The sequence below is a fragment of the Mytilus edulis genome, chromosome 8, assembly GCF_963676685.1.
Source record: "Mytilus edulis chromosome 8, xbMytEdul2.2, whole genome shotgun sequence".
Classification (NCBI taxonomy): domain Eukaryota; kingdom Metazoa; phylum Mollusca; class Bivalvia; order Mytilida; family Mytilidae; genus Mytilus; species Mytilus edulis.
Window position 1 is genome coordinate 30,649,893 of NC_092351.1, and position 27,576 is coordinate 30,677,468.

At 31.5% G+C, this 27,576-nt stretch overlaps 1 protein-coding gene across 5 annotated transcripts in view; it reads right to left on the reverse strand.

Annotated features, from left to right (window-relative positions):
• The window catches only part of LOC139485366 (transient receptor potential-gamma protein-like), a 116,437-nt gene that overhangs the window by 12,160 nt on the left and 76,701 nt on the right, over positions 1 to 27,576 (reverse strand). For 3 of the 5 annotated variants that reach the window (XR_011655302.1, XM_071269804.1, XM_071269802.1), the window contains exons 3-10: positions 23,669 to 24,205; positions 20,111 to 20,345; positions 15,709 to 15,873; positions 13,979 to 14,118; positions 10,615 to 10,976; positions 7,295 to 7,490; positions 4,863 to 5,057; positions 4,160 to 4,201 (exon numbers count right to left, since the gene is read on the reverse strand). Coding sequence is in view for 3 of the 5 variants with exons in the window: in XM_071269804.1 (XP_071125905.1) it covers positions 4,160 to 4,201; positions 4,863 to 5,057; positions 7,295 to 7,490; positions 10,615 to 10,976; positions 13,979 to 14,118; positions 15,709 to 15,873; positions 20,111 to 20,345; positions 23,669 to 24,205 (1,872 nt within the window). In the remaining 2 variants the exon portion in view is untranslated. Of the gene's footprint in view, positions 1 to 4,159; positions 4,202 to 4,862; positions 5,058 to 7,070; positions 7,267 to 7,294; positions 7,491 to 10,614; positions 10,977 to 13,978; positions 14,119 to 15,708; positions 15,874 to 20,110; positions 20,346 to 23,668; positions 24,206 to 27,576 lie in introns of all 5 variants that reach the window. The other 2 variants (XR_011655303.1, XM_071269803.1) reach the window with 1 other exon arrangement.

The window sequence follows — 27,576 nt, forward strand, 5'->3', positions numbered from 1 at the left end:
ACAAATAATTTTATTATATGAGTCAGTCTGAGGTATGAAAACTACTGAATTTTGTTTACGATTCAATATTTTGAATAAAAAAAGGACATGCTGGCACTCTAAATTGATGCGAACAAAATTTTTTAGTCATAATATTCAAATATTGCTACCTATTTTCTTATACAATCAATCCTTACATGAAAATATAACTCATTTACTATGCGGCTATATAGATTTACATAATAAAATGCTTATATGGTCAGTTTTGGTTGTTGCAGACAAATAATTTTATTATATGAGTCAGTCTGAGGTATGAAAACTACTGAATTTTGTTTACGATTCAATATTTTAAATAAAAAAAGGACATGCTGGCACTCTAAATTGATAGGAACAATAATTTTTTAATCATAATATTCAAATATTACTTCCTTTTTTATTATACAATCAATCCTTACTTGAAAATATAACTCATTTACTATGCAGCTATATAGATTTACATACTAGAATGCTTATATGGTCAGTTTTGGTTGTTGCGGACAAATATTTTTATTATATGAGTCAGTCTGAGGTATGAAAACTACTGAATTTTGTTTACGATTCAATATTTTGAATAAAAAAGGACATGCTGGCACTCTAAATTGATGCGAATAAAATTTTGTAATCATACTGTTTAAATATTGCTACCTATTTTTTTATACAATCAATCCTTACATGAAAATATAGATCATTTACTCTGTGGCTATATAGATTTACATAAGCAAATGCTTATATGGTCAGTTTTGGTTGTTGCGGACAAATAATTTTATTATATGAGTCAGTCTGAGGTATGAAAACTACTGAATTTTGTTTACGATTCAATATTTTAAATAAAAAAAGGACATGCTGGCACTCTAAATTGATGCGAACAAAATTTTTTAGTCATAATATTCAAATATTGCTACCTATTTTCTTATACAATAAATCCTTACATGAAAATATAACTCATTTACTATGCGGCTATATAGATTTACATAATAAAATGCTTATATGGTAAGTTTTGGTTGTTGCGGACAAATAATTTTATTATATGAGTCAGTCTGAGGTTTGAAAACTACTAAATTTTGTTTACGATTCAATATTTTGAATAAAAAAAGTACATGCTGGCACTCTAAATTGATGCGAACAAAATTTTTTAGTCATAATATTCAAATATTGCTACCTATTTTCTTATACAATCAATCCTTACATGAAAATATAACTCATTTACTATGTGGCTATATAGATTTACATAATAAATGCTTATATGGTCAGTTTTGGTTGTTGCGGACAAATAATTTTATTATATGAGTCAGTCTGAGGTATGAAAACTACTGAATTTTGTTTACGATTCAATATTTTAAATAAAAAAAGGACATGCTGGCACTCTAAATTGATGCGAACAAATTTTTTTTAATAATAATATTCAAATATTACTACCTTTTTTATTATACAATCAATCCTTACTTGAAAATATAACTCATTTACTATGCGGCTATATAGATTTACATACTAGAATGCTTATATGGTCAGTTTTGGTTGTTGCGGACAAATATTTTTATTATATGAGTCAGTCTGAGGTATGAAAACTACTGAATTTTGTTTACGCTACAATATTTTGAATAAAAAAGGACATGCTGGCACTCTAAATTGATGCGAACAAAATTTTGTAATCATAATATTCAAATATTGCTACCTATTTTCTTATACAATCAATCCTTACATGAAAATATAGATCATTTACTATGCGGCTATATAGATTTACATAAGCAAATGCTTATATGGTCAGTTTTAGTTGTTGCGGACAAATAATTTTATTATATGAGTCAGTCTGAGGTATGAAAACTACTGAATTTTGTTTACGATTCAATATTTTGAATAAAAAAGGACATGTTGGCACTCTAAATTGATGCGAACAAAATTTTTTAGTCATAATATTCAAATATTGCTACCTATTTTCTTATACAATAAATCCTTACATGAAAATATAACTCATTTACTATGCGGCTATATAGATTTACATAATTAAATGCTTATATGGTCAGTTTTGGTTGTTGCGGACAAATAATTTTATTATATGAGTCAGTCTGAGGTAGGAAAACTACTGAATTTGGTTTACGATTCAATATTTTAAATAAAAAAAGGACATGCTGGCACTCTAAATTGATGCGAACAAAATTTTTTAGTCATAATATTCAAATATTGCTACCTATTTTCTTATACAATAAATCCTTACATGAAAATATAACTCATTTACTATGTGGCTATATAGATTTACATAATAAAATGCTTATATGGTCAGTTTTGGTTGTTGCGGACAAATAATTTTATTATACGAGTCAGTCTGAGGTATGAAAACTACTGAATTTGGTTTACGATTCAATATTTTAAATAAAAAAAGGACATGCTGGCACTCTAAATTAATGCTTACAAAATTTTTTAGTCATAATTTTCAAATATTGCTACCTATTTTATTATACAATCAATCCTTACATGAAAATATAACTCATTTACTATGCGGCTATATAGATTTACATACTAGAATGCTTATATGGTCAGTTTTGGTTGTTGCAGACAAACAATTTTATTATATGAGTCAGTCTGAGGTATGAAAACTACTGAATTTGGTTTACGATTCAATATTTTGAATAAAAAAGGACATGCTGGCACTCTAAATTGATGCGAACAAACTTTTTTAGTCATAATATTCAAATATTGCTACCTATTTTCTTATTCAATCAATCCTTACATGAAAATATAACTAATTTACCATGCAGCTATATAGATTTACATATTAAAATGCTTATATGGTCAGTTTTTGTTGTTGCGGACAAATTATTTTATTACATGAGTAAGTCTGAGGTATGAAAACTACTGATTTTTTTTTACGATTCAATATTTTGAATAAAAAAGTACATGCTGGCAATCTAAATTGATGCGAACAAAATTTTTTAGTCATAATATTCAAATATTGCTACCTAATAATAATTATATATTACGAGTTAGTCTGATGGATGAAAACTACTGAATTTTGTTTACTATTCAATATTTTAAATAAAAAGAGGTCATCGCCGTCAGGCTGGTACAATTGCTGTCAATTGTTTTATATGGTCAATTATGGCATAAAAATATAACTGAATTACTTCTATATAGAATAAGATAACTTGTTAAGAGGTAAATATAGTCAGTTGTGGTGAATGATATCAAAAAGTTTTGTTTTACGAGTCAGTCTGTCTAAGATGAGAAAACTGTTTGATTTTGGTGAGGATTAAATTACATGTAATAGAATAAACATACTTAAACTATTATTTGCGAAGAACAAGAAATTTACTATAATTATTGTTCAATTAAATACAAATGTGTGACATTTTTAAATAACTGTAATCGTCAATATGTCAAGCAGAAATGACCAGTTGGTCAATTAATTTTGATGTTCCTTATCATTTCATATTTTAGGTCAGTGTATCCAAGTTACGATGACAATCTGCGTTAACGGGCGTTTACTACAAACAATAAACGCGCGTTTACTTATTACAAAAATAGAAGACGCGCCTTTTTCCACGTTAACGCGGAGGTAAACGGAAAAGTAAACGCCCGTTTACTCTTTACAAAATTAGAAGACTCGCCGTTTTTGCGTTAACGCGGAGGTAAACGCGAAAGTAAACGCCCGTTTACTTTTAATGTCTACTGCAATTTCGGAGTTAACGCACAGTTAACACAGCGTTTACATGAAGTGCACGCGAGTAAACGCCGCGTTAACTTTTTCGGCCCGTCTACATGTAATGCTTGGTCTGCACCCAACTGTAAGTCCCACTCGCAGTTCATTATCAATCAGAGTGATTGTTTTTGGTGTGTCAACTAATTATAGCTGAAAAGCCTTTTTTACCTGACCAATTTGAAATACATTTGTTTACTGTCAAGGGGGTCTCATTGAGGGGTTCTGATCCCTGATCCCAGATCCTGCTTACACTATGTATGTAAGCAATTCTCATTTTTTTTGTAATTTCCAGTGTCCTGCCAGACTTCATTTTCAGTTTTCACAGCACAATAATTTGACTTTTACGTGTCACGATTACAAAATATCAGCAATCCCATGTCACGCTTGGACCCCAATGAGGAGACCCACCATGAACTATAAATAATTTGACATATAATCTATACACACCTGATATCTCACTTCTTTTTCATTTATTTTCTTTACTATTTTCTGTAAATATAAGAAATCCAAAATAGTATTTTAAAGCTATTAAAAAAAATTGAATGACAAAAATTGTTTTGAATTTAAAAAATGCTTGTGCAAAAAAACAATGCAGTAGTAAAGATAAATAACACATCTCCTTTTATAAGCTAGATGAAACTACTTCAGTTTGTTAGATTAAGTCAAAGCTGTATACATTGTAGTCATTCAATTTAAGATTTTTTTTAAATGCAGACTTCATTATGTTGAATAATAACATTAAATGACAAAATAAATTCTCTGCTGTTTTAAATTAGAATGAGTTATCTCCACCTACTCTAAGTTCGACAATGAGTTATCTCCACCTACTCTAAGTTCCAGAATGAGTTATCTCCACCTACTCTAAGTTTGAGAATGAGTTATCTCCAACTACTCTAAGTTCCAGAATGAGTTATCTCCACCTACTCTTAGTTCCAGAATGAGTTATCTCCACCTACTCTAAGTTCGACGATGAGTTATCTCCACCTACTCTAAGTTCAAGAATGAGTTATCTCCACTTACTCTAAGTTCCAGAATGAGTTATCTCCACCTACTTTAAGTTTGAGAATGACTGGACTTACTGATGGGAAGAGATGGTTTGAGGAGAAAGCCAGGCTTTTTCTAAATTAAAGGCAAAGTTATCTCCACTTACTCTAATACTTTGCCATCTATTTCTTTTCTGTTGTGTTGAGCAAGCACATAATTTAGTTTTAAACCAGCCAGTCAAGTATACAAATGTCTTTGGACTTGGTATAATATTAAATGGACATGGTAATGTCCCAGTGTCTTCAAAATAACTCATCCATAACTTGGATCTGGCAAACTTCCATTCTTCGTCTGCTTGACTCTAAAAATAGAAATTGTATGCATCTAAAAATAGAAATTGTATGCATCATTTACTATAACTATAAAGAAGTAATTCTATATCAAAAATACTAATAATATGACTGTAAAAAGTTCCAAATAAATAATCGATTTTACTATGAAATTGTATTCACAATAATTTAAGTAGGTTACTGCAGCCAAGGTCGTTATGAGAGATTTTGTATGATGGAAATAACACACTTGAGGATGTACTGTATTTATGAAGAGTGCAATAACATAACCTATCCAAAAGGTGTTATTTGAGGAAATACAAAGGTAAACAATATCCTCATATGTGTTTGAATTGTTCCCCTTGTGGAAAATGTTGATTATTACATTTGGAATTAACAATTAAAGAATTCTAAAGATAGCAGGCTATTATCAGTCTTTTCTCTAGCAAACTATTCTAGGTCTTTTATGCCAGACTTATCACTGTTGGTTTAACTGGTTCTTTGTTTTGATTTCTTTATGTATCTTATTCACTTACTTAGTGTGTAATGTAAGAAGAAAGATGTGACCAGTTATATTGTCAAGTGTAACAAATCGTAATGATACAAAATAAATAAACAAGACATTTTATACAGGCAGCTTAACATTGAAAAAACAATTACTTTTTTTTTATGACATCTTGTTGTCTAATGTTGATTACAATGTGCATATTTGAAGGAAAACAAAGCAACATAATTTGTACACAATATCATCAAATACTTGAAGCAAAAAATAAAGAAAGATTCAGCAATGAAACTGAAACTTTATCACACAATAGAGATTACTGAAGAAAACAGACATAAAACAAACCAAGCTTTTTTTTAAAAAACATTGCAACCTGTATCATATAAATGCCACTGTGCCAGTCTTTATAAGAATCAGTCAATTTAGAAAATAATCAAAAACCTACAAACTCACCATCCTATCTTGAAGTAAACATCATCCTAAGTTAAAAATAGTAAGTCTTTTGTTTTTTGAGTCTGGTAACTCAAGAAATGTATAGATAAGTTTGGGTTAGAATGACAGCAAATTATAGAGTAAGCTCCCCTTAATTGTTAATTTCTAAAGCATATCAACCAAATTATATCTTGAATTACCAGAACAGTGCCATTATACAATTTGAACATAAATTAATAATCTTTCGACTGAATGCCTTGTCCTTATGCAAGTCAAAGGCAAGTTAAGATGTGCAATAACAAATAAATTATATTTCTTATTACATCTCTCAATTCATGTCTGGTCAATAATGGTAACCTAGTTCTTTAACCTTGTATAACAAAAACAAACTTCTATTAACAATTTTCTTAGAAGTAAGACAACTAATAGGAGCACCAAAATAAGGAACATCTGCTTGCAAAACAGAATACTGTGGATTCTTTTATTTTCGTGGGTTCCAATTTTTGTAGATTGAGTTAAACTTGCATTTCCATGCCATGGATATTCAATTTCATTGATTTGGCTAAGTCTGCATATTTTTTTGGGGGGAAATTGTGGTTCCTCTGTACTCACAAAGTCCATAAAAATTGGAATCCAACAAATATTAATAAATCCACATGCAGCATTGGTGTTTTGAAACCATGACCTTATCATTATGGAAACACACATTGCTTATTAAACTATCATTTAAACTTCACATGAAAATTAATAGTGACATACAAACATAGATAGAAGATTGCTATCAAAACTTTCAGTTGACCTTGACCATGATCTTATAATTTCTATCAATCATAATTAGAGACATGTGAACATAAATGTCACTCCCACAATTTTGCTCATTGTTGAATGTTGTACGGTGACCTATAGTTGTCAATGTCTGTATCATTTGGTCTCTTGTAGATAGTTGTCTCCTTGACAATCATACCACATCTTCTTATTTTTATACGAATACATGCATCCGAATGATTTAAAGCTAACATGTTTACAGATAGAAACACAAAGATACAGTTGAAAACACATTGATTGAAAACCAAAAGAAAATGGCAGTCAGTCACAGGCACACTTTACTTACAGATATATTAATGTATGAACTGCTCATCATAGCAATCAATAGATTTAACAGAACTATAAAAGCTAAGAAACTGTAGCTGCCAAACATCAATTTTCCCACAAATTCTGTAAATTCATGTTTCCCTTGTAACTCAGCGTGAGATAGGTCAACCAATCCAAAAATAGCCCAATATAAGGTCTGCAATATTTCAAACAGACTGAAAAAGATAATTTGTATGTACTTACTGAGATAATTTGATAGGAGTTGCTCATCATGGCAATCAGCATATTTAACAACACAATAAAAGCAATAAAACTGTAGCTTCCAAACATTAACTTTCCTATCAGTTCTGTGATCACATGTTTTTCTATAAGTTCAGCATGTTCTAGGTCCACAAGTCCATAGGCAGCCCAGTATAAAGTTTGTAAGATTTCAAACATACTGAAATAACATAAAAGTTAATTCATAGAGTTTTTCTGATTATCTTATATATAATAAAAGCAGCTGCGCCATGAGCATGTGATGCGTGCTTCTTGTGCATTTTAAAATTGTTGCTAGAATTAAATATATATATTATTTAAAAGTCATCTTATCAGCAGTTAGTAAATTGGGGGCTTATGGATTTGTAGAAGAACATGCACGAGGAGAATATCCTTTGGTGTATGAAAATTACGTTCAATTTTTTTGGAAATGTCCAATAACTCTGGAAGGACAAACCAAAACTAGAGGCTCTAAAGAGCCTGTGTCGCTCACCTTGGTCTATGTGAATATTAAACAATGGACACAGATGGATTCATGACAAAATTGTGTTTTGGTGATGGTGATGTGTTTGTAGATCTTACTTTACTAAACATTCTTGCTGCTTACAATTATCTCTATCTATAACAGTACTTTCTGTGGAAAATGTTATTGAAAATCTTCAAATTTTAAGAAAATTGTTAAAAATTGACTATGAAGGGCAATAACTCCTTAGGGGGTCAATTGACAATGTTGGTCATACTGACTAATATTTAGTTCTTACTTTGCTGTACATTATTGCTGTTTACAGTTTATCTTTATCTATAATAATATTCAAGATAATAACAAAAAAACAGCAAAATTTCCAATTCAGGGGCAGCAACCTAACAACCGATTATCCGATTCATCTGAAAATTCCAGGGCAGATAGATCATGACCTGATCAACAATTTTACTTCCTGTCAGATTTGCTCTTAATGCTTTGGTTTTTGAGTTATAAGCCAAAAACTGCATTTTACCCCCATGTTCTATTTTTAGCCATGGCGGCCATCTTGGTTTGTTGGCCGAGTTACTGGACACATTTTTTTAACTAGATACCCCAATGATGATTATGGCTAAGTTTGGTAAAATTTGGCCCAGTAGTTTCAGAGGAGAAGATTTTTCTAAAAGATTACTAAGATTTACAAAAATGGTTAAAAATTGACTATGAAGAGCAATAACTCCTAAAATGGTCAACTGACCACTTTGGTCATGTTGACTTATTTGTAGATCTTACTTTGCTGAACATTATTGTTATTTACAGTTAATCTCTATCTATAATAATATTCAAGATAATAACCAAAAACAGCAAAATTTCCTTAAAATTACCATTTCAGGGGCAGCAACCCAACAACGGAATGTCCGATTCATCTGAAAATTTCAGGGCAGACAGATCTTGACCTGCTGAACAATTTTACCCTGTCAGATTTGCTCTAAATGCTTTGGTTTTTGAGTTATAAGCCAAAAACTGCATTTTACCCCTATGTTCTATTTTTAGCCATGGCGGCCATCTTGGTTGGTTGGCCGGGTCACCAGACACATTTTTTAAACTAGATACCCCAATGATGATTGTGGCCAAGTTTGGTTAAATTTGTCCCAGTAGTTTCAGAGGAGAAGATTTTTGTAAAAGTTAACGCAGAACGACGACGACGGACGCCGGACGCCAAGTGATGAGAAAAGCTCACTTGGCCTACCTATACCTATAATTGTGTAAATTTAAAGTTTCCAGTACTGTAATTTCAGAGATTATTGCAAGGTTTTTATTATTACAAAAGATGCGAGTGGATGGGAATCGCAATAATAAGAACACGCATTCTAATTACGGAAACATAGATCTGTATGCAGTTTTTTTTTGAAATCTCGATAATTAAACTTAGATTTTTGTCCATTCTTGATAATGAATGTAATAATTTATGAATTTACAGTATATCAACCTAAGTATTGACGGGTCATGGCACAAAACTTAAAAAAATGTATTCAAATGTGAAGGTTTAAGTCCCATAGCTTACTTCTATCAAATTTGAAAGGGAGCTTTCTTTGTACAATCTCTATAACCCTGTAAAGTTTTGAGGAAATCAATCCAACTATACATCATAAATCAGGATTTTTTCTCTCTCTCTCTCTCTTTTTAAAAGCATTACATTTTGTCATTTTTTTAGCCTTTTATAGTTTATATGGTATGGGTTCCATACAAAGTTAATAGCTTTGCAGAGACCTTATAATAGTTGCTTAAATTTACCTCCTTGGGTATCTGGTTGATAGTTGTCTCTGGCATTCATATCACATGTTCTTATATTTACATTAGTGTGCAAAATGCTTACTTAAATCAATTCTATCCTGTGATAAAGTTTAAAGATAAATGTATCAAAGCAAAATTCTCCCTTTATTATAATTTTCTTTTAAAAAATGATTAAATTTCAACTGGTTTCTGTAAAAGCAATTTTATGTTTGAATACATGCAAAAATGGCGACAGGATAGTTTTTGCAAAAACTCCTGCTTTTTAGACAAACTGATCAACTGGTTAAACAGTTTAGCTAGTTGCTTCAATAAAATGTGTAAGTGTGAAGTGAGTGAAGGGAAATTCTGGATAAGCACTGAAAATAATAAATGAAAATAGAGTTATCTCCCATTGAACTATTTGTTAAGATTAAAAGCATTAAGAAAACAAACTTTCAGAGAAACTGTTTTGTTGTGATGAAAATGATGGAGGATTGTTTAATTTTAAGTGGCAAATTAATCAAATGCATATACATGTACATGTATAACCCATATAAATCATGTAAATGAGATGTGAATATTTTTCTGCTTTGTTCTAGAATAAAAATGCAATCAGATGTTTAAGGTGCTATATATCACAAAGAAAAGTATGCAGAAAAAAAGTCAATCACCTTGGACACATTATTCTGCCTCTAAGTCAACCAGTATTTGCTTTTTATCTTTAATGCTATATGTGTAAGGTGGCCAAGCAGCAAACACTTATTTTTAAGTCTTTGATTTAACCCTGCCAGGGATCTAGCCCTAAATCTCCCTCACTCAAGGCAATTACATTACCATGATGCACACAGACAGTTTTCTCTTTTGTTCTCTTATATATTTCTTGTAAACTCTTTCTATATAATGTAGCAAAATCACAGATTTCTTAGAAAAAATATTGTTCATGGTGAATTTGCAACAGTATGAATTTTTATTAAAAAATATTTAAAAGATACATTTTTCTTCAATCAAAGAATGTTAATAAATCAACAGTAGCTGATTATTCCTTTTAAAACATATCATCAGTTTTACTTACTTTGCAAAACTTTTAAACTTGCGATCACACGAATCATGCTGGCCCGTGGGATCCGCATCACACTCCTGAGCTCTCAACGTTGCATAGTACCAATAAAGATGATTTAATCCACAAGCAAATGAAAACAACACAAGAATATATACACCACAAAACTTCAATATGTCTAGAATCATACGTCCTAATGATATCTGTAATGGCCCTAAATGTGGATTTACAGTGAAGATGTAGATGAGTTTTAATGAACTGAATATATTAGCAGCTGCAAAAAGGGCCTCAGCAATTAAATTAGGATCATAAGCTTTCCAGTGTTTTCTTTCTAGTTCTGCTAATTCTTTATGACCGGCTGCTATCTCTCTTTGAACCTGAAATTTAAATATAAATACAGTGGATGCATTATTATACATGGGACGTACCAAATATTGCTAGGTATCAAATTTTTTAGTAACATTTTCATAATAACAATGAAGTGGAATTAAAATCATATAGGATTGTAAGTATATTTTATTTTATCACCTTGCACTTAGATGACTTGATTGTGGTTTTCTGGTTAAAGATTCTGGGGAGTTGAACAGTTTAGTTTGATAAAACAAATTGCAATATGGTGCATGTAGGGTAGGAATTTATGTAAAAATGCAAGAATGATTAAGTTGTCTATAGCATAGATTGTTATGTTTTTGTAACTGTAAAACTTTACTAACTAATATCCACTACAAGATTTGAAAATATAAATATAAATATAGAGTTTATTATTGCCTGTTCCATGTTAGGATATTTCTTCTATGTTTTTCATACAAAAAAAATGCATTTTTTCATCGAATGAATTAGACCTGAGAGGTCATATGGTGTTCTATTGCCGCAGAAATTCTGAACACGTCCCTTGCCCTTTTGACTGATAGGCAAACATATTTCATATAAATACACAGATATTATTGAGTGCAAAATAATATTCCTTAACCCTTTTTATAAATTCATTTCTTCAATGAATACTCAGGTCAAAGAGTTTTGATTGTTGTTTGGTTGTATGAATAACCCTGCCTGCATTTCATAGATATATACCATGACCATTATTTACAGGGATTAACATCAAAATGTGAAGTTACTGCATTGTAATGTGAAGACATTCCTTACTTTGAGTATCATGCCCTTGTCATAGCCCTACCAAAATGTAAGGCAGTAGGATCAAAAAATTTTTCTGCAAATTGCAGACAATATAGTTTAAAATTGTTTTTCAAAGTACTTTAAAAGAAGATTTTCAAATGTGTCATTATAAGTGGTGGTTTGATCCCGAATCCTGCTTTTTGTTAAGTGAGAATCCTGTATCCTGCTTCTTGATGCCATAGTAACGCATTTAATTTATGTTTCCCGTCGGACTTCGTTTCCTGTTTTCACGCTTAATTAGTAGACTTTCATGTGTCACCTTAAAAAAAACGGCCAATCCTGTGTCATGCTTAGATCCCAATGAGACCCACATCATGTTTCTGTTCTCCTATAACAAAATTACTATGAACACTGTAGAAATATAATAAGGTATATAATTCATTACTTACCTGCATGTAAGCTATAACCCTGAGAGTAAGTGTAGGTATATAATTCATTACTTACCTGCACGTAAGCTATAACCCTGAGAGTTAGTGTAGCTATATAATTCAGTACTTACCTGCACATAAGCTATAACCCTGAGAGTTAGTGTAGCTATATAATTCAGTACTTACCTGCACGTAAGCTATAACCTGAGAGTTAGTGTAGCTATATAATTCAGTACTTACCTGCACGTAAGCTATAACCCTGAGAGTTAGTGTAGCTATATAATTCAGTACTTACCTGCACGTAAGCTATAACCCTGAGAGTTAGTGTAGCTATATAATTCATTACTTACCTGCACGTAAGCTATAACCCTGAGAGTTAGTGTAGCTATATAATTCAGTACTTACCTGCACGTAAGCTATAACCCTGAGAGTTAGTGTAGCTATATAATTCATTACTTACCTGCACGTAAGCTATAACCCTGAGAGTTAGTGTAGCTATATAATTCAGTACTTACCTGCACGTAAGCTATAACCCTGAGAGTTAGTGTAGCTATATAATTCAGTACTTACCTGCACGTAAGCTATAACCTGAGAGTTAGTGTAGTTATATAATTCAGTACTTACCTGCACGTAAGCTATAACCCTGAGAGTTAGTGTAGTTATATAATTCAGTACTTACCTGCACGTAAGCTATAACCCTGAGAGTTAGTGTAGCTATATAATTCAGTACTTACCTGCACGTAAGCTATAACCTGAGAGTTAGTGTAGTTATATAATTCAGTACTTACCTGCACGTAAGCTATAACCCTGAGAGTTAGTGTAGCTATATAATTCAGTACTTACCTGCACGTAAGCTACAAATGTATAACCCTGAGAGTTAGTGTAGCTATATAATTTAGTACTTACCTGCACGTAAGCTATAACCCTGAGAGTTAGTGTAGCTATATAATTCAGTACTTACCTGCACGTAAGCTATAACCCTGAGAGTTAGTGTAGCTATATAATTCATTACTTACCTGCACGTAAGCTATAACCCTGAGAGTTAGTGTAGCTATATAATTCAGTACTTACCTGCACGTAAGCTATAACCCTGAGAGTTAGTGTAGCTATATAATTCATTACTTACCTGCATGTAAGCTATAACCCTGAGAGTAAGTGTAGGTATATAATTCATTACTTACCTGCACGTAAGCTATAACCCTGAGAGTTAGTGTAGCTATATAATTCAGTACTTACCTGCACATAAGCTATAACCCTGAGAGTTAGTGTAGCTATATAATTCAGTACTTACCTGCACGTAAGCTATAACCTGAGAGTTAGTGTAGCTATATAATTCATTACTTACCTGCACGTAAGCTATAACCCTGAGAGTTAGTGTAGCTATATAATTCAGTACTTACCTGCACGTAAGCTATAACCCTGAGAGTTAGTGTAGCTATATAATTCATTACTTACCTGCACGTAAGCTATAACCCTGAGAGTTAGTGTAGCTATATAATTCAGTACTTACCTGCACGTAAGCTATAACCCTGAGAGTTAGTGTAGCTATATAATTCATTACTTACCTGCACGTAAGCTATAACCCTGAGAGTTAGTGTAGTTATATAATTCAGTACTTACCTGCACGTAAGCTATAACCCTGAGAGTTAGTGTAGCTATATAATTCAGTACTTACCTGCACGTAAGCTATAACCTGAGAGTTAGTGTAGTTATATAATTCAGTACTTACCTGCACGTAAGCTATAACCCTGAGAGTTAGTGTAGCTATATAATTCAGTACTTACCTGCACGTAAGCTATAACCTGAGAGTTAGTGTAGTTATATAATTCAGTACTTACCTGCACGTAAGCTATAACCCTGAGAGTTAGTGTAGCTATATACAATGAGTTTGTAACAAAATCTAAAATATTCCACATGTCATGAACATACTCGTAGGCACCCTCATCCCATAGCTGTTTAATTTCAGCCCATATGTAGCCTGCAAAAAAACATATGCATTCATCTATTACAACCAAAACAATACAAGTGTTTTAAACCTTCAATGTTCTCATAACTGGTCAACTCTATCTACATTTTATCTTCAAATATAAAAAAACAAGAATGTGTCCCAAGTACACGAATGCCCCACTCGCACTATCATTTTCTATGTTCAGTTGACCGTAAAATTGGGGTAAAAACTCTAATTTGGCATTAAAATTCGAAAGATTATATCATAGGGAACATGTGTACTACTTTTCAAGTGGATTGGACTTCAACTTCATCAAAAACTACCTTGACCAAAAACTTTAACCTGAAGCAGGACAAACGGACTGACGAACTGATCAACGAACGGTACGACCAACAGACGGACGAACGAACAGACCAACAGACCAAAAAACATAATGCCCCTCTACTATCTTAAGTGGGGCATAAAAATTCTTCAGATATATCAAATTGTATCACCAGTGTTATATTCATTTTATTACAAAACAATTTCTTAAAATGTTTGAAGTAAAAATCAACTGAACTGTATTTTGCAACAAAAATAACACATGCATGGGTTTTGTATTGGTTTTGGATGTAAATCTGAACACTGCCATTAATAAATTAATTTTCAATGTTTTATAAGATTTAATTTTATATATCATATTGTTCAATTTACAATATTGTTATATTAAGTTTTGTTGACAAATACATGTGTACCAAACATATTGTGATGTGAACCTTCATCTATTTTCAGGGTCATAAGAAATAATAAAAAAATACAAAATAGAGAAAAATGAATAAATAATCACAGAATAAAGAAATAGAGGACCCTCCATTTAGACCCCATATACTTATACTACTTGAATCAACAACATGCATTGTGATAAATCAGGGAAATAGTTCCATTTCAAAATTGATTATTCCTTTGATCTTTTTGAAGAAATAATTGGTCTTATGAGAGCTCAGGTATTTCTTAATATGAAAACATTAAGATTTGTGTAAATTTTGTTAAAGCACCAATTTCTTATGTGGAAAAGACATAAAAACAAACATAAAAATCATCATAAGCTTGAGGCATTTTCTGAATCAGAGGGGAGGGATGAGAATATCTTCTTCTATTTCATTTGGTTTTGCCAAACATTAATTTTTTGTCCAATAATAAATTTCCCATCTTATCAAAATGTTTTTAACGAGCATGGAATGTTTTGTTTCTTTACTTGCTCCTTTTATAAATAAATATGTGTTCATTTTCATGTTGGTAAGTTTTAAATGTGCATGCCATTGACTTTGGTCAGCATTTTAAAGTTCTATCATATATATATATACTAATCCATTGCACCTTTACTTTTTTTTGCAAAATAGTGGAACTTCAAGTCTGAAATCCCAAATATTATAGCTTTGACATGTTATCTGTGCAGTAAGACAGACAACTGTCAAGAACATCAGGGTACAGAACCGTAATCTGTGTTTTTATGTTAGTAATTTTTTGTACCGTAAGCATTATTGTCCATTTTTTATAATACCATCATGAAAATTTCTGATTTTACAATAGTGATTGCAAATAGCTTTCATTCACATACCACAATGTTAAAATTATTTGTACCTGCTACATAAGCTAAAATCATCCATTCTATGTTAGTGGCAGGTGCCCCTCTTTTCTCCTGATAAATCTTGGCATAATCATAATCCACAGTTGATGCTTGGCCATTTGGATGGACTCTATTTGGATTACTTACTCCAACTCGCTGGGAAACCAAAATGAGCAATACTGCAAAAAATAGGACTATAAGTTAAAGATTACATTATGAGAATTTCATGTTTAAAGCCTTTGTTGTTTAATGTATGACCAATTTGAGGGGAGTCACATAGGCTGCTCATTATCGTAAATCACCTTTGGTATTTTTTTCCCAATTTCTTTTTTCTAAGATCCAACATTTCGTATATCTGACCTTTATCCCACATTCCCACTTTTTGGTTCTCTCTTTATCCCACATTCCAACTTTTTGGTTCTCTTTTTATCCCACATTCCCACTTTTTGGTTCTCTCTTTATCCCACATTCCCACTTTTTGGTTCTCTCTTTATCCCACATTCCCACTTGTATACCTCATATATAACAGCCCAAAAGTGTTTCTTGATTTTTCCCTTTTAATAAAAAAAAATATCAAATGGACCTAGAATAGAATTAAAAAGTCTAGCTACAAATAATGTATTTACAATATGTCCTTTTCATTAAGTCTTAAGTTAACATTAATATTTATTTATCTATTGATATAAGATTTATATAAATGTACTATGTTCCTGGTATGGACCAATCTGTGACTGAGTCAATTTCTATATGAACAGTTCAAACAGTTCAAATTGACATCATCTGTAAAGTGAAATAAATCATAAATCAAGGAAGATAACTCCAGATAAGTTTGTTCATGGAACAGATGAGAGAGTCTTAAATCAACACTTCCACATGATCGCTGACAGTACATGTTTAATAAAGCCTTCTTCATGTTGTTTCTGCTGGGTTAACCAACATCAAACGGTTATACGTTAGAAAATACAAGATTTCTTATCAATGTACAGAAGTGTCTCATACTGACTTGATCATACTGAAATTGGTTTTTAATTACAAAGATTATAAAATCATTTTAAATCAATTTCTTAGATGTGGATAGCTATAAGCTTAAAGTCCATGTGACCTTTCTGAAACATGAATGGTTGTTACTGGCAATGAATAAATAATAACATGTACAAACTAGAGGCTCTAAAGAGCCTGTGTCACTCACCTTGGTCTATGTGAATATTTATTATTAAACAAAGGAAGCAGATGGATTCATGACAAAAATGTTTTTTGGTGATGGTGATGTGTTTGTACGTCTTACTTTACTGAACATTCTTGCTGCTTACAATTATCTCTATCTATAATGAACTTGGCCCAGTAGTTTCAGTGGAAAATGTTAGTAAAATTTTACAAATTTTATGAAAAATTGTTAAAAAAATTGACGATAAAGGACAATAACTCCTTAAGGGGTCAATTGACCATTGACGTCATCTGGACTTATTTGTAAATCTTACTTTGCTAAATATTATTGCTGTTTACAGTCTATCTCTATCTATAATAATATATTTAAGATAATAACCAAAAAACAGCCAAATTTCCTTAAAATTACCAATTCATAGATCTAGACCTGATAAACAATTTTACCCCTTGTCAGATTTGCTCTAAATGCTTTGGTTTTTGAGTTATAAGCCAAAAACTGCATTTTACCCCTATGTTCTATTTTTAGCCATGGCGGCCATCTTGGTTGGTTGGCTGGGTCACCGGACACATTTTTGAAACTATATACCCCAAAAATGATTGTGGCCAAGTTTGGATTAATTTGGCCAAGTGGTTTCAGAGGAAAAGATTTTTGTAACAGATTACTAAGGGATGACATCAAAAGATCGATGTAGGATAAAAAACTTAAATCAAATAGTTTGGGGGTGGGGGGTTAAAATTCTGCAAATTTTGTTTATCTTATATTGATTTTTACATATATCCCTATTGGTAAATCAATGTTTCCCAAATTAAGTTAAGAGGGGGGTGGGGGGCTCAGTGAAAAAACTATGTGAATTAAGTTTTTTATCCTACATTGAACTTTTGATGTCGTCCCTAAGATTTACGAAAATGGTTAAAAATAGACTAAAAAGGGCAATAACTCCTAAAGGGGTCAACTGACCATTTCTGTCATGTTGACTTATTTGTAAATCTTACTTTGCTGAACATTATTGCTCTTTACAGTTTATCTCCATCTATAATAATATTCGAGATAATAACCAAAAACAGTAAAATTTCCTTAAAATTACCAATTTAGGGGCAGCAAACCAACGACGAGTTGTCCGATTCATCTGAAAATTTCAGGGCAGATAGATCTTGACCTGATAAACAATTTTACCCCATGTCAGATTTGCTCTAAATGCTTTGGTTTTTGAGTTATAAGCCAAAAACTGCTTTTTACCCCTATGTTCTATTTTTAGCCATGGCGGCCATCTTGCTTGGTTGGCCGGGTCACCGGACACATTTTTATAAACTAGATACCCAAATGATGATTGTGGCCAAATTTGGTTAAAGGAGTAGGTCTGGTAAGGACCGATTTTGGCCTCAAATTTCAGGTTCATCTGACGAAAGATGTTGACCACTTTTTAAACACTTAAGTGTCTATTTTATTTGATTCAATTAGTTTATGTGAAAGATTTTAACTGATTTAGTCATTAAAAACAATCCGATTCAAGCTCAAATATGAAAAGTCTACCAAATATGCTGAAAAATGTCACTTTTAAGATGGTTTTTGACAAAAATGAAAGTGGCCGCATCCGTGTTCATCCTCAACCTTTATATATGTTATGTATTATCATCAAATTCAACTTACATTTAAATATTTTGGATGAACACGAATGCGGCCACTTTCGTTTAACAGGGAAACCGTCTAAAATTTAACCATAATGCTAGAATTGTGAAGATTTCAGTAATTTAGCTTGACTTAATGGTGCCAGTTCTCGATATATGTACACTGTATTGTCAAAAACAGCCTATATTTATGTAGCAGAAGCATTCTTCTGTCCAATAAATAACTAAAAGTATACATTTTAACAACTTTGTAAAACTGCTATATTTTGGGGCCAAAAAGGGGTCTTACTGGACCTACTCCTTTGGCCCAGTAGTTTCAGAGGAAAAGATTTTTGTAAAAGTTAACGACGCCGGACGCAAAGTGATGGGAAAAGCTCACTTGGCCCTTTGGGCTAGGTGAGCTTAAAAGTGATTCAGAATGAAAAACAATGTTTAAAACTGAGTTCTTCTTTTTCTGATTAGCTAGAGGTAATTATAATTTCATCTATTGCAGAAACTTGGTTCAGTTAATGTTATTTTTATCACTGGGTCAATGCCTCTGCTTGTGGACTGTTAGTCCGCCAGAGTATCACTAGCCCAGTAGCATCAAAATACGGATTTTTGGTTATTAAAATTTTTACTGTTACAAAATTGATTAGGGAATATATCTCCAATAGTCCCATATTTTGAAAATATGACAATCTCATAATGCCCTTCTCTAAGATAAAAATTTGAAAACTGAAAATAGCCAAAATCAGATGGGGATGAGAGTTTATGTTGGTGCTATCAGCCAAAGGTGGATTACTTATTATCCTAAATTATTAGGTAGTTTTCGCTGCAATATACACAGCTACTTTTGCATAGAACAGGCTATTATTTGAACTTGGAATTATTTTCAATTATGGAATTTGCATAATTTCTTGTGTTTAAAATTTTTAATAAATTCCATGTTTATTTGGTATCATAATCTTTTGAGCGGTTAATAACACTTTCCATACAATGTATTTTGGTTAGATAGTGTTGTGCGCGGCACAGTACATTCTATTGAAAATATACTATTTTCTTTGTATTAAATAGAAAGTGTTGTGCGCAGCACAGAACATTTCAGTACAGAATAAACATGGAATTTATTAAAAATTTCAATAACAACAAATCAAGCTAATTCCATAATTAAAAATAATTCCAAGTTCAAATAATAGCCTGTTATAGGTACTATTTCTGTACTAAAAATCTGTAGTACTGGAAATCTACTTTTAATATTCAGTACTAATTTGTTACTTTAAAATTATTGTAATATTTAGGTACCTCTATTATCATGATTATTAGAAAAAATTCATGTGAAGTAAATGTGATAGAACAACAAAATTCAAACTTGCCAAACTAAATAATGCCATTCGTAAAGAAATATGAAGATTCCATTGAGTATCAATATCTTGCCAAATGAATTTTTCGGTAATGGAAACCGTAATGGAAACCTTATTTTTAAACTAAGTAAAGGAGAGAAATATAACAAATTCATTTAATTTACATCTTGCCAAATATATTTTATTTAGTAATGTAAACCTTCATAAATTAAATTAAGCTAAGATGGAAGGAGTGTAGTATTCTTTTTACTATTATAAAACTATAAAGTTACGTAATACAAACCTAGGAATGTGAAATAAGACGAACTGTGACACATAAATTTTATAAACGGCTTCCGTAATAACTTTCCAGGGAATCTCTTTGGTGCTACCAAATAAAATAGTGAAAGGAAGGGAAATGAAACTCCTATTAAGATGGTAAGTAAAGATCGACTACAAATATTCCTCCTACGGAACCCTGGAAGACCCTCATACCAAAGAGAGGCCAGTAGCTGTTGACAGTTTGGATGAGCAATGAACTGAAATATAAAAAAAAAGCATAATTTTTATTTCATGTTTGGATCTTAGTGATTAAAACTGGTATTTTTTTCTAGAAAAGAAAAAAATATTAGCAGTGGTTTATTCTTTGAAATGGTCCGTCCAACAATTGTGTAAAATCTGAAGTTATTTATTCAAGAAATCTAGAGCTAGTGCGTGACATGTACAAAATTGGCTTAGTTTTCTAAGGACCTAATATAGCTGACTATGTGGTATGGGCTTTGCTCATTGTTAAAGGCTGTTGGTGACCTATAAATGTAAATTTCTGTGCCATTCGGTCTCTTGTGGAGAGTTGTCTCATTGGCAATCGTAACCAAATCTTCTTTTTTTATATTAACTCTGACAGGTAAGTGCCAGGGTGATAAAGTTCTATGGAATGAAAAATAAAAAAATATCATATGATCCATACTTTCACTATTCCAACAATTGTGTAACAAAGTTTCCAGCAATTTTTTCCACGTATATTCAAATTAAGGTACAAAGTTTTATAAGAACATGCTTGTAAAAGCAAATTTGAGTTAAACTTTACTCATCATTCAAAGTGTTGACATACATACTTATGGTTTGACTAACAGACAGACTATTTATGTTGTTGGGTTACTGTCACACTGAAGTGTACCTTACAACTACTTTTAATAAAGTGTCCAACTTTGGACTGAAAAATTACACTCTTGACCTGGTTGAAGTCATAAAACTTTGCTCGGTGCCCAGAGTACAAAAGTCATGCTTGAAACATGAAATCCAACATTTTGATTGGTTGGTTTTGGAGTACAAGTTCACTAAAAGCTGACTTGAAAGTTTTATTACTCCATGGCGAGGATCTGCTATCATATTTTGCTACAGATCTTTATTCTTAGACTTTATGGGTGAAATATTAAAACCAAAATAAGAAACCCATTATTATTAATGACTCTAAGCGTGGCTGCAGTGTTGTCTTTGCTATTAGAGAAATACAATTTCACTAGGATAACTAGTTAGTGATATCACTTCGTAACATATGTTTTGCCTAACTTCTAGTAAAAGTGCAGTGCAAAATAATATCAGCCAATAATATAACTAATGTTACATTATCAGTTGTAATTAGATAAAGCAATACGCCTATTTCGCCCAATATATTATTACCGGTGAGTTAAATAAATGTTGTTTATAATGTTTATAATAAGCTTTTTTGCTGTTATTGTATACAAGAATTGTACGCAGATTTGGCTAATGTATTGTTTTAAAGGAAAATTGTAAAAAAAAAATGTCATAAAACACCTTCACCAAATCAGATGAAAGATATATCCGGTATGTAAATATAGAATTGGAAGTCGAAATATCTCCCCTTAAATCTTTAATCTTAATTGAATTGTTTCTTGTTTTCATGACAGATCTTTCTATCATAATGACTGAACAATATAGTATGGTTTTTTTCGTTGTTGAAGGTCTTATGGTAGGCTTATTATTACTTACATCCACTTCATTTGAACTTTAGTGGATAGTTGTCTCATTGGCAATCATTATCACATCTCCTTATTTTTATAATAAGTTAACATGCATATTTTACTTAAATAATAATAAGTAAGATGATCGACAGCAAGGAATTTTTTTTATGAAACAGAGATAATACCATGCATGGCCAATATAAATAAATTGCTTCGCTGAGCGCAGCTTGATACAACCGCAAATGTCCAATACACTTTGCTGTTGAATATTAACCCCCCCCCCCTCCTCCCAAAAAAAAATATTTGTATCTCAATTCAAATTTCTAATGAGTTTGCAACCATAATTACCCATTTAAATACATCATGAAAGTTTTAAAATATAAAATGACATACATTATAGGCATGGCTAAAATTAATATTTATTAATAGTAACTGCTAAAAATTAAATTGACAGCTAATCACCTCAAGACAATCATCATTTCTTAATACGTTATTTACAAGCAGCGTAAAGGGATGTAATCAAACATTGTTTCTTTAATTGATCTGGATTACCTTCTTACACTGCTTTTAAATTGTCTCAATTGTCCTCTAACCAGAAAAACCCTTGTTTTTCACCTTTTTTTTTGCCCCTAATTCCTAAATGGTTTTAGCCGTAACCCCCCAAAGTCAATTCTTACCATCCCTTTGTAGTATGGAAACTTGTGGTATAATTTCAGAGAGATTCAAGCCTTCAACACAAGTTATTGTCTGGAAACTACAAAAATACTTATTTGGGCCCCTAATTTCTAAACACAGTTGGGACCATAAACCCCCAAAATCAATCCATTTTAACCTTTCTTTAGTGGTTATAAACCTTGTGTTGTTGAAATAATATTGATTTATTATACTTACACCAAAGTTATCATTAGGAAATCATCTGTCGGAAGACAACGAACACAACGTGATACCAATATACAAATGTACTACCAATTTTTTTTTCAATTTGTGCGGTCGTATAAAAAGACTGCCTTGTATGAATTGTGTGTTGCATAGCTAACTAGTAACAGAATGAGATTTGATCATTGTTGGAGGCATTAAAGTGAACTATAGTTGTTTACATCTTCATCATTTGATCTCTGATGGATATTTGTCTCATTAACAATCAAAGTCACATCTCTTAATTTTCCTATTTAAAATAGATTGCACTGCTCACCTGGCACACTGCTCACCTGGCACACTGCTCACCTGACACACTGACCTGAAGATGCTTACACTTTTGTATAATACAAATGAGTATAATCTAATAATCACTAGATACATGTATATACCTTCCTCAAATGATACCGTCCGTTAATAAGGGCAAGTTGGAAATTTTTAATGCTAGTTTATTTTCGCTTATTTTTCAAATATGATAGAATGAGGATAATATTTCATCAGTTCTAAAGGGAAGATATGATTCAGTTCTAAAAGGAAGATATAATTCAGTTCTAAAGGGAAGATATGATTCAGCAACAGGAAAAACTTGAATATAGTTTAAACCTAGAAAACAGATTTGGACTTAAAACTTGTAAAAGTGTGATCTTTGTGCAAATGAACCAATATATAAGTATGGTATGAAGTAGTATGAATCACTAGGAATAATACATTTTTTTTGGATATTCTACTCAAGTCTTCTTTCAGTTCTAATGCTCTTAATATCTTTAAAACTATTAGCTTAATTTCTAAAGTGTGCTGCATACATACAAAACAGCAATTTATGAAATAAATAAATTAAATATAATTATAAAACCAATCTGTTCAATGCAATATATATATATATACCTATGGAGATAGCGTATAACTTACATAAGGAGGGTAATATACAAAATTGTAATATCTTGAAAATTTAAAAGAATAATAACCTTTTTCTGTTTAAACTTGATAGCAAGTTTGAGACGGCTAAGTTTGAGTTTTTCCTGCACAGGTTCAACAATTGGTTCCGTGTGTGGATTACATGTTGGGGTATTGTCCTGATTTAACACAACTTCAAGTTCTTTAGATCCACGAGTTTGGTCTAATAAATCTGTAGCAAATTCCTGACACTTTTTACCCAAACTTTCATATTCAAATTTGAATTCATTTTCTAAGTTACTTAATCGTCTTAATTCCCAACTCAATTCAAAGGCAGTAAGTATTGGGTCCTTACTCGACAGAGCAATCAAAGACGGACTAGCTAAAGCACGATAGGCGTTAATCCTAGAACGAGAATGGCGTAAACAGTCTTCTTGGCTTTCTCGTAGACAATGTTTACAATCACATCTAAGATTATGGGGCTTCGGTATTCTGTATCCCCTGTCTAATAAAAGTTTGATGATTTCATAATTGTCTCTGTGAGCAGCTAGAATGATGGGTGTGATATCTGGTGTGAAAGAACTGCTGGGTGCACTGTGTTGTAATGCCTAAAAATAGAAAATACAGTTGTAATTGGTGTTATTGTGTGAATGAAATGCTGGGTGCACTATGTTGTAATGCCTAAAAATAGAAAATAGATTTGTAGTTGGTGTTATTGTGTGAATGAACTGCTGGGTGCACTATGTTGTAATGCCTAAAAATAGAAAATAGATTTGTAGTTGGTGTTATTGAATATTGTGTGAATGAACTACTGGGTGCACTATGTTGTAATGCCTAAAAATAGAAAATAGAGCTGTAACTTTGAACAGGATACAACCTTATGTAATATGGCTGTAAAAAATATTCTACTTGAAGTTTACTAGCAGTAACAAATGTGAAATCTAATTTCCATCACAGAATTTTTACAACATTACATGTATACTACTGATATTATGAATGCTGTTTTCAATATTGCAAACCTGATCAGGATACATGTATTGTGGCTTTTTTTTTTTTTGCATAAATAAAAACATCGCAATGATTTCTTAATTTACAGTTAGAGCACTGTATTATAAAGTTTAAGTAATTATCATTTTTTGTGATCATGCAAAATATGCGAAAATATTCCCAGCAAAATTGTTTGTACAAATCTTTTGTTTTGAGATGTCACATAGATATCTTATTGCCAGTTATGCCATATCTTCTAATGTTTACATAGATTATATCTTCTTTACTGGTGTACTGAAAAATTCTGACCTTAACAATGTTTTTAAACGACAATTTTAACTTAAGGTTGTAGAGTAAAAAATGTAGTTAGTATATATAAACACAGCTAAATTGTTATACCCAATCAGAAGAAGATGTCAATAAAAAAAAGAATTTTCGCTGCAGCATGTCTGCCATAGAGTGTATTGCTTTAGTGCATTTAAATATTCACTACACTGAAGAAATAAATATTGCAACATCAGCAGCAATCTTCATACTTTACTTGCAACAAAAATAAACTAATTCTACAGCAGATGTAAACCTCTTCCTATCTATCTGACTGTTTCTGACAGACAACATGTTTGAAAACTTGAAAAGTGAAACAGTTGCCAAGTGCTCACTTGACAATTCTTTTGAGGTCTTTCAACTGAAAAGTTATGATACAATCTCTCTCCTCCAAAAACAAATAAATATGTGGTAAAATCATCATTGAGTTATTAGTATTTTTTCTCCGACAAATTATGTGATAATTTTCATTGTGTTTAAATTAAGTTGCCATAGAGAAGATTCTTATGTTTATCTAGTTGCAGGGTGTTGAAGTCTATGATGCATCTAGAGAGAAAGAATTTAATTGATGTTGTAAAGATCATGCAGCATTTCTAGAAACAGCTGTTATTTAATTTACGACTAAATTCAGATCTCATATTCAGTAAACTCTCCGTTTGTTAATGATGGGATATGAAACAGACTTTAGTGAAATCTTGTTATTTCAAAATATCTCTGTAGTGTCCGATTAAATCTTTTTTCACTCTGGTGTTTGGTAGATGAAAAATCATTAGTTTTCAGCAAAAATGGAGTTAGCTCCCTTTGAATAATTTCTTCATCATGCTACCTTTAGCTCAAAGGTAAAGCAGACCAGAGTATAAGTTTGATAATCATGTAAACGTTAAAAATAATTGAACAAATAAAATATGTGTCACTGGTCAACAGAATGTGTAAAACTTCAGTGGAATTCAGTTCAGAACTAACAAGGAATACCCCTTACCAAAAAGTGCTAACATGTTGCACATAAGTTGCACATAAGATGCTCACGTTAGAAACTAACATGATTGCACACGAGTTTTTTAACATGCAAATTAGGTGAGCATTTTGTGAGCAAAAAAATTGCACATATGAAACTAACCTAATTTGCATGTTAAAAACCTCACGTGCAACTGCTCATATGAGCTTTTGTTTCACATGTGCATTTTATTAAAATTGCTCATATCAGCAGTTGCTCACATGTTGCACACGTGAATATTATAGTTGACCAAAACAAAATGGCTGCTTTAAAAAAGGAATATTTTTCAAATTTAAATGAAAATCTTAAATAATTCAGTTGAAAATAAAATAACTGATACATCATGTTAAAAGAGTTATTCTTTTATTATGTCAGTTAATTATGATTTTCATATTATTTTTTTTTTTTTTTATTTAAACAATAATCATGATCATGACTTAAAACATAACATTACATTATAAAACTAATAGAGGGACTTGCAAGTTTAGTACACAATGAATGTCTTTGAGTAATAAGTACTGTATTTCAAAAAGTTTAAAAAGGAAAAATCTTTATACATGTATAGTACTTATTTTGAAGCAACCTGTATATATATTCCCATAAAGGACTTAAAATTGTAATATATTTCAAAATCTGACACAAAAATGAAAATAATGAAATAGAAATGATAACTTACAAATAATTAACCACAGCCACACTGGTTTATCAGATTTCAACAATGCCTTTCTTCAAATAGCACAATATAGGACTTAACATTTTCCATATCCATCTACCTCCATTTATTGCATGCTTTTCATGAATTTGAATTTACAGGAAGTACATGACTGGGCATGTCATTTTGAAAAAGCTCATATGAGCAATGATGTAGGTTAGTTTTGAATGGTTAGAAGAATGGAAAAACTTTTCAAAGTACAAAACTAACATAAAACTAACATGGATGATAAAAGCTCACCTGAGGTTTGAATTGCACATGTGAGCATAATGTTAGATTTTTGTGGGCACATATGAACTACCAAACTGCACATATGAGCAACCTGATTTGCATACAATTCTTACTTGCATCTCATGTGCTTCACATGTGAAACTTATGTGCTTTTGTTAGCAATTTCTGTACAGGACTCCCCATTTGGTTGCTTTAACCAAGAATGAAAATATATTCAAAGGCTGCAACTTTGATGAAACTATCCCTTCTTGAAAGACATATAAAAAAGATGTTATCAACAGAAAGTTAAAGTATGTGCATATCAAACCAAAATGTTCATTATGATTATTAAGCGATCACATAATTTAAACTATTAGTATTTTAAAAAATATGAGTAAATATCCAAAACACAAATATTTTGTACAAATCAACAATATGGATGTAATGAGATCAAACTTAGTATGAAATGTGGGAATTGAACTCAAAAATAAATTATAAGTTTAAAGTTTTTAAGTTTTGTAGATTTTTCAGATGCCTCTGTCATTTTGCATATAAATCTAAGACTACAAAGTGGAACAATTTTTATCATCACCCAAACACTGTGATGAAATTGAGAGTGATGAAATTGTTTTTATCAATGCCTTTCAATTTTTATCAATATGTTCTAAACAAAGTAAAGCATAATCAGATAATTGACTTACCTTGACTTAACATATTGATACAATATTTTTGTATTTTAAGAAATGTCAGAT